General features: G+C 36.4%; 1 protein-coding gene across 1 annotated transcript; it reads left to right on the top strand.

Moving 5' to 3' along the window:
- The first annotated feature begins 2,629 nt into the window (after window positions 1–2,629).
- LOC145602055 (quillaic acid 3-O-glycosyltransferase CSL1-like) lies at window positions 2,630–6,307 on the top strand. The gene is made up of 8 exons (XM_081658187.1): window positions 2,630–3,238; window positions 3,325–3,438; window positions 3,887–4,033; window positions 4,182–4,394; window positions 4,493–4,595; window positions 4,762–4,940; window positions 5,025–5,372; window positions 5,507–6,307. The coding sequence occupies exons 1-8, from the start codon at window positions 2,630–2,632 to the stop codon at window positions 6,056–6,058; spliced, it is 2,265 nt and encodes a 754-aa protein (XP_081514313.1). The 3' UTR covers window positions 6,059–6,307.
- The last annotated feature ends 1,722 nt before the right edge of the window (window positions 6,308–8,029 follow it).

Below are 8,029 nucleotides of genomic sequence, written 5' to 3'. Positions count from 1 at the left end.
TCCTTAGGCCAGGCAGGGTTCAATTTCCTCAAACGTCCATAACATAAGTGAGACTTACATATATGACTGTCAAATGACAGTAGTCTATCTTCAATTTCCCCTAATTGTACAGACTTTCAAGAATGCAATATCTTCAGAATATATTGTTCCTGATTGGCATTCGCGATCTTCAGAATAATTTCATAATGTATCTTCAGAATATATCTTCAGAATACATCAACAGTTTTGTGTTTTACTCTATGACATCCACTAAAACTGATGTTAAAATTCGAAATTGAATACAATTTTATCATATAAGAGTACATAATGACAATGGTAATTTAATATCTATCTTACAAGCAGTTGGTTTTGGTAGAATGAAATTTAAAGTCATGCGATGCCAAAACAGAATACTTGGTAGTTGATGACCAAGGCGGCGGCTTACCACAAGCACCCTGCCCCATATGATTGACTAGTTTTGGACTTTTGGGTGGTTGTTAAGGCCTTATTCTGATTTACTGAAGTGAACTGAACTGATTTGAGCTGCAATGAACTATTTATGAGAGAAGGTTATTAGGAACGGAACTGAGCTGAACTGAATTGAAATTAAGCCGAAAAGAACAGGTGCTCAGTTGTAAAAAATAAATAAACAAATAAATAGGTTGCCTGGCTGGCTGAATAATGAGTGGAATGGAGTATGTATGTAAGTATCAATCACAGTAGTTATCCAACTACAATACAAACTTGGACATATAACTGAAAATTCAGAGGCATTGATTTGTATGTCACTGCTTAAATATCTCATCTTCAAAGACAAAAACTACAATGGAGTTGAATTTTATTACGTAATCAATGATGAATAGTTCCTCCTCTACTTAAGCCAGTCTTTCTTTTTTAGGCCTTGCCTGTATTAGGGGTACTCATTACAAGGGTAAATTGTATTGGGGAAATTGATACTAGAGGACTAATTAAGGGAGAAGATTTCAAGGAAGTAAAATCAGACAAGGTTTGGTTTAAGTGAAACAAATAATGGGAAACGGATGATTCTTTCAGACACTTGAAATAAGATTCATATGAACATGCTTTTTTTTTTTTTTTTTTTTTTTTTTTTTTTTTTTTTTTGAAAACAAACATGCTTTTTAAAAAAAATTAATAAAATTTAAATACACTTTGATATCAAATTAATAGTAGTATTGAAATTCAGGACATATATCACTGGATTTTACGGATCAACTTCACACATCACATCAAAATGTTAAGAAGTATATTAAAGTTTATCATCAAATTTCAAAAAAAATGGGAAAAAAAAAAAAAAACAAAACAAAAACAAGAAAAGCCCATCTAATAATCCAAATATAAAGTAAAAAAGGCAGAAACCAAATAATCTTATAAATTTGAAACTAAATTATTCATTTGAAACAGATCAAGTATCAAATAACAATTCACGAATGTGTCAAACTTCGAATTCGATTATTCTTCAAAAATAAAAAAAAAAAAAAATTCGAAGTTGATGATAAGAACAATCATTAACCAAATACAGAGGAAATTCCCGTAAAAAATACAGAGGAAATATGACTTTTTTTTAAAAAAAAAAAAATACAAAGGAATTTCAAAGAGAGAGAATAATAGTGGAGAGAAAATGAGTGAGCGGCTACAATCAGTACAATGTGAAGGGATGAAGTTTGGGTTATAAATTTTAACCCCTGAATTGTTACCCTAGGGGGGCCTGGGTAATGTATTACCCTCATTTTGGGGGTAAAATGTTCAGCCCAAATTATTTCCCCCTATTCCAGGCAGTGTACCATGGTCAGTAATTATTAAGCCTTAAATTATTCCGGCCCATTTACGTCAATCCAGGCAGGGCCTTAAGGTAAAACTCAACTAGCCAACTTTGTCTCATACTCTGTTTTATTCTTCTCTTTAATAGTTTTGTTCTATTATAATGCTTTTCTTATGATTACTATTCTACCTAAAGTGTCAACCTTTTTAGACCATATCTTTTAACATCAATGATTAAGAATTTAATTAAGATTATAAAACAAGTCTTCATGTAATTCTCAGCACCTCTTCTACTTTTAGTGTGTTGTAAATTCAGACGGCTCTACACTGGTTAGACCGCCTTTACCGAACACAGAACCTCTCCATATATTTTATTTGATGTAAAACTCAATTAGCCAACTTTATTACTATATATCTGTCTTATTCTATCTCTTTTTAATTTTTTATGAATGCTATTATACATAAGAGTGTCAATAATTAAGATTATAAGATTTGTCTTCATGCAATAATTCATGGCATCCTAAGCACCTTCATTCCCTACTGTTTTCATTCATCCTTTTATAAATATAATTATTATTAGAGTGATTGAGTGTTATAGACGGCTCTACTAGTTAAGGGCCTGTTCACATTTACTGAACTGAACTGATTGGAGTTGATCTGAACTGAACTGAACAACTGAACTGAGCTGAAATAAATATTTTATGAGAGAAGGAAATTAGGAGCTGAACTGAACCGAACTGAGCTGAACTAATTGGAGCTGAACTGAACTAATTGGAGCTGAAGTGAACAGGCCGCCTAAGAGTCTAAGACCGTTTTGTTTAACACACAACCTCTTCATATATTCAATTTCCTTAAGTGAAAGAAAAAAAAAATGGAAAACTCTAAACTTCATGGTTGGCATGTTCACAAAGTAAGGGCATTCCTTAACAGAAGTTATACCTTATTACATATCCTAGCCACTGCACCAATTTTCTACTTAAGAGCTGCATATTTTTATGATCATACAAATGATATCGGTGATATATATAATGAGGTGCCTTTGCTCCCATGGCTTCTGGTATTTGTTGGCGAGGTCCTTTTCTTTTTCTCATGGATCCTCAAGCAATCCTACTACTGTCGTCCTCTGACTCGGACCGCCTACCCTGAGAATCTGCCTGTGGATGAGCAGCTGCCCAAAATCGACGTTTTTGTATGCACTGTTGATCCTAACAAAGAGCCTACACTTGATGTTATGAATACAGTTATATCTGCTATGTCATTAGACTATCCTGCTCATAAATTAAGTGTTTATGTATCTGATGATGGAGCTGCTACTGTCACTTTGGATGCTATGAAACATGCTTGGGTCTTTGCAACTTGGTGGTTACCGTTTTGTAAGAGACATAATATTCTACCAATTTCTCCTAAAGCTTTTTTTCAACAGCATTTACAACAACAATCTCACAACACTCATTTCATTCAAGATTTTAAGCGACTTAAGGTTACTTCTTAATTTCCCCTGCTTTTCAAGTATTTTTGTTTTATTTAGTTTTTACTAAAAACCTGAATGTGTGACTGTACGTGCAGGAGAAATATGAGGAATACGAGGATCGAGTGCGCAGCTGGAAGGGAAGACGAGGTGATAAATATGGTAGCAAAGCTAATAAGAGAAGTGCTCAAGATCATTCACCAATTATTCAGGTTATTTTCATTCATTGTCTTATCTTCTTATTTGAAGTTTTTTTTGTTCCAGTTACCGTTGTTTATACTATTACATGACTACATGAGTATAAATTGCAACGGTACAGCTAGTGTCATATTCATTGTTGATGTGTTAATTATTTTTTTTTTCTTTGTTAATCTGTAGTTGACATTTATCTTATATACATTCTCATTTGTTTCAAAATTGGAATAATTACAGTGGGCTAAAGTTCATCATGTCCTAAATTCGCCCATTTTAGCTTTTACAAGAGTTACTCCGTACAATAATGTGGAAGATCATATGATATGTTATATGTTATTAAATATTAATGTCAGTATTTGTTGGGATATCAGGCCATGTTATATGATACATGGAAAATTGTAATTATTTTTCAACTTTCAATGTTGAATTCATTGTATTTATATCTATGGTGTGTTGGTGTGGCAGGTGATAAATGAGAGTTTCGTAGGAGATGATGATAATGCTGCTACAACAAACCCAGAAAACATCAAAATGCCCTTCCTTGTTTATGTAGCTCGCGAGAAACGGCCTTCTCATCACCATCACTACAAGGCCGGAGCACTAAATGTTCTGGTAAAATTACATTACTTTGAAGAATATATACTTACCCACACATCTTAGACAGTAAATAAAATTGCACAAGGGTATGTATAGGACTTTTATCAATCTAATTGGAAAGTTTTTCTTTTTGTTTGTTTATTTATTTGGGCCGGGGTTGCAGCAAAGAGTTTCCAGCATATTGAGCAATGCTCCTTACATACTAGTCCTAGACTGTGACATGTACTGCAACGATTCAAATTCAGCTCGTCAAGCTATGTGTTTTTATGTTGATCCTGAGATAAACCGTTCAATAGCTTGGGTTCAATACCCTCAGAAATTTCATAACATTAATGAAAAGGACGTTTATGATAGTCAGATGAGAGCATCATGGCCTGTAAGTATACATATATCTATGTACACGTTAAGTTAACATCGATCATTAGAGTCTTTGTTGTGAAGTTGATTAAGCTAAATAAGCGTGCACTGGCTCAGATAATCTATCCCGGGACTGATGGAATTCAAGGACCAATACTATCTGGTACTAATTTTTACATCAACAGGAAGGCCTTGTATGGCTTTAACATCTCTGCAGCTGGTGTGTCTGCTTTTAACCTCCTCTGTTTTTTTTTTTTTTTTTTTTTTTTTTTTTTTTTTTTTTCATTATTTTTTTTTTAAAAAAATTTGGTGGAGCCTAATTAATTAAGCGCTAGCTCATGCAATAATTATTTTCTTAACTAACATGCTCTAATTAATTTATGCAGGTAATAATGACAACATAATTGAGCTCAGACATACTTTTGGTTCTTCAAATCTACTCATCAAATCTCTTAGCCAAATTGACGAGGCTAATTATCCAAGTAAATTTTCCTCTGATTATCTACAAGAGGCTGAATTCTTAGCTACTTGTGTCTACGAAGAGGACACGCAGTGGGGTAAAAAGGCAAGTATTTCATCGTCTGATCTTGTATAATTTTTACCAACTAATTAATCTCAGCGGAGGCTGGGTTGTTACGTGTATGTGCAGGTTGGTTTTCGATATGACACAGTGGTGGAAGATGTGATGACGGGTTTTATATTGCACAGCCAAGGGTGGAAGTCAGTTTACTTAAATCCACCAAGGCCACAGTTCTTAGGTTCTGCCACCACTAATCTCAATGAAGCATTTATTCAATATTGTAGATGGAGTGCAGGCCTTCTTCAACTTGGTCTATCCAAGTATTGCCCTTTGTTTCACACTTCACCCGGAATGCCAATCCTTCAGAGGTTGATTTATTCTTGGGCTGCGTTATTCCCTCTTGATTTCTTGCCCATTTCGTGTTTTGCTATCATTCAACCACTTTGTTTCTTCTATGGCATACCATTGTACCCTAAGGTACGTACATGATTATAATGGAGTGAGACTTCTCTAGTTATTCAATAATGTATAGTAATGAAACAATTTACGAGTCCACATACATATTTATTGTGTTTGACATTGTGCGTGCTCTATTATACTGATACATGCAGGTCTCAGACCCATTCTTCATACCATTTGCCTTTGTGTTTATATCATCACAGTTAAAGCATCTATGTGAGGCTTTTTTTTGTGGAGGCTCAGTAAATGCATGGTTGAACGAGCAAAGGATTGTGGTGATAAAGGGTCTTACATCCTATGTTTATGGTACTCTTGACTGTGTTATGGGAAAGTTGGGTATTCGCGAGACAAGCTTTATGCCTACCAATAAAGCCGGAGATGATGATACAAGTACATGGTACCTGAATGGGAAATATGACTTCAGAACATCCAACATGTTTCTTGTTCCAATTGTTACAGCAGTTACCTTGAATCTTTCTTCCTTTGTTGCTGGAGTTGCAAGAGCGATAGTCAGTCAGAGTTGGGATACATTGTTTGCTCAAGCATTCTTCTCATTTTATGTGTTGATCATCAGTCTTCCTGTGATTGAAGGCATGCTGTTAAGGAAGGACAAAGCATGTATTCCTCTGCAGACTACTTTGAAATCAATTGTATTGTCTTGCTTCGTCTTGAGTTTAGGATACTTGATCTTGGTAAGGCGTTAATGGAAAGGGTGTGTGTACCCAAATGCAGCCATATACACGATACCTTGTATTTTTTTTTTTAGCCTTTTCTTTTTTGTTCTGGTTCAATAGCGGATCCATATTTATATTTAGAGGTACGTAATTAAGTTTAACAACAAATACAATTTAATAAGTGGATCATTATCATTTTTTGCCAACCTAAATTTGAGTTAATATTTAATTCTACTATTGTGTTAGTCTTTGCGTGTACGATGTAACCATCCACCCATGACAATGTATATAAATGAATAACTGGATGTGCATGAGTAACTACAAAGGTGTATATCATGTAACAATGATTGAGTAGTGTCACTTTTACTGCAATAGTAGAACGATTGATGGATTTTTGCAGATGACTATATTTTGACTGATCAATAATGAAGCGTATTGTATGGGATGATATCTAGGTAGGACCGATATCTTGTAAAAGCACGTGACCAAACCCTGAGTAATTGTGAAAAGGCATCGATATGAACCAGAAAGCAGACATATCGGCTTGTCGGAATTCGGCACGTGGCAACAGAAGCTCGACACTTGGCGCAGGAGGCTTTGCATGAATGAGAGCCACCAGTCAAGGTGGATCATTATAAATAGTAGGTAAGACCTCATTTATGAGGACATTAATTACTCTCTCTCTTTCTCTCTCTTTACTTTCTCTCTCATACTTATCTTCTTCTCTTAAACACTTTCTGACTTTGTCATCGGAGTGGTTATCCCCGGACCACCCCGGGGTTAGCTAACTTCTTCTCATTGTGTAGGTTCTCAGCTTGCCGATAGGAGTATCAGGATCTCAAGTCCGAGTTCTTGGGGAATCAGATCCAGACAGAAACAATTTGGCGCTAGAAGGAGGGGCATTTGATCACTTCTATCGCCTAAGAACCTCACACAAAAAAAAAATATATACATAACAAAAACAATCATGGCCGGAAACAATGAAACACCAGTGACAAGAAAGGTAGTAAATCAGTCAGTAGAACAGCCTCAGGTGGAGATAGTGGATGAAACCCACACCTTGGAGGATAACCAGTTTCATATGCCGATAACCTCCCCTGCAGGTGAAGGGGAGGCAGAGGATCCTATGGCGGCATTCACGCCAGATGAATTGGAGACAACAGCAAGGGTGATGAGTGCAATGAGTAGGAAGAGAAAGGAGGCTGAGGCGGCACATGCTGAAAGGGGGGCCGCTCAGGCCGATAGAGGAACACCGTACTATAACCAGGAAGAGCAACATAATCAGTTGATGAACTCGCCTAGGAGATCCCGGCATGAGTCGCCGATAAGATCGCATACAATGTCACGGCGGGTTGAATAATCCTCAAGTCACACCGTAAGTACGAGAACCCAACAGCAGAGAAGTTCGCAAGTGGATGGGCAGGCTGTGCGAACAATGGTGCAGTTAAGTGCATCTCCTTTTGCCCAGCATATTTTGGAACAGTCGATGGAAAAGGTGAAAATGCCAACTTGCAGGTATGATAGAAGAGGGGATCCAACAAGATTTATAACGTCCTATGAGGGGCACATGATGTTGTATACCAACTCAGATGCAGTCTGGTGTAAGGTCTTTCCGACTACTCTGATTGGGGCTGCAACCGATTGGTTCAATAACCTTGAAGTTGGGTCAGTAGATAGTTTTGAAAGATTGACCGAGATGTTTGTGGGTCAGTATGTCAACAATAGTGTGAACCTCTGGAGAATTGATGGCCGTGGAGTAGAAACCGGATGAATCCTTGAGGGATTATATTAGGCGATTTAATAATGAGGCAAATACAATCCCAAAACTGCAACAAGAAATAGCCGTGATGGCTTTAATGAATGGCTTGGTTGATTGTGATTTCAAACGGTACCTTACAAGGAAAAACCTGCCAACATTAGCAGCGGCGTTTAGCAAAGCTCATGACTACATTAAGAGTGAAGAATTGATGAAGACAAGTAGCAGACATGTCGTTGCCGGAA

The sequence above is a fragment of the Chenopodium album genome, chromosome 21, assembly GCF_948465745.1.
Source record: "Chenopodium album chromosome 21, dcCheAlbu1.1, whole genome shotgun sequence".
In the NCBI taxonomy this organism is placed as follows: domain Eukaryota; kingdom Viridiplantae; phylum Streptophyta; class Magnoliopsida; order Caryophyllales; family Amaranthaceae; genus Chenopodium; species Chenopodium album.
Note: the sequence above shows the minus strand (reverse complement) of the source record. Positions and strands in the feature narration are given on the sequence as shown.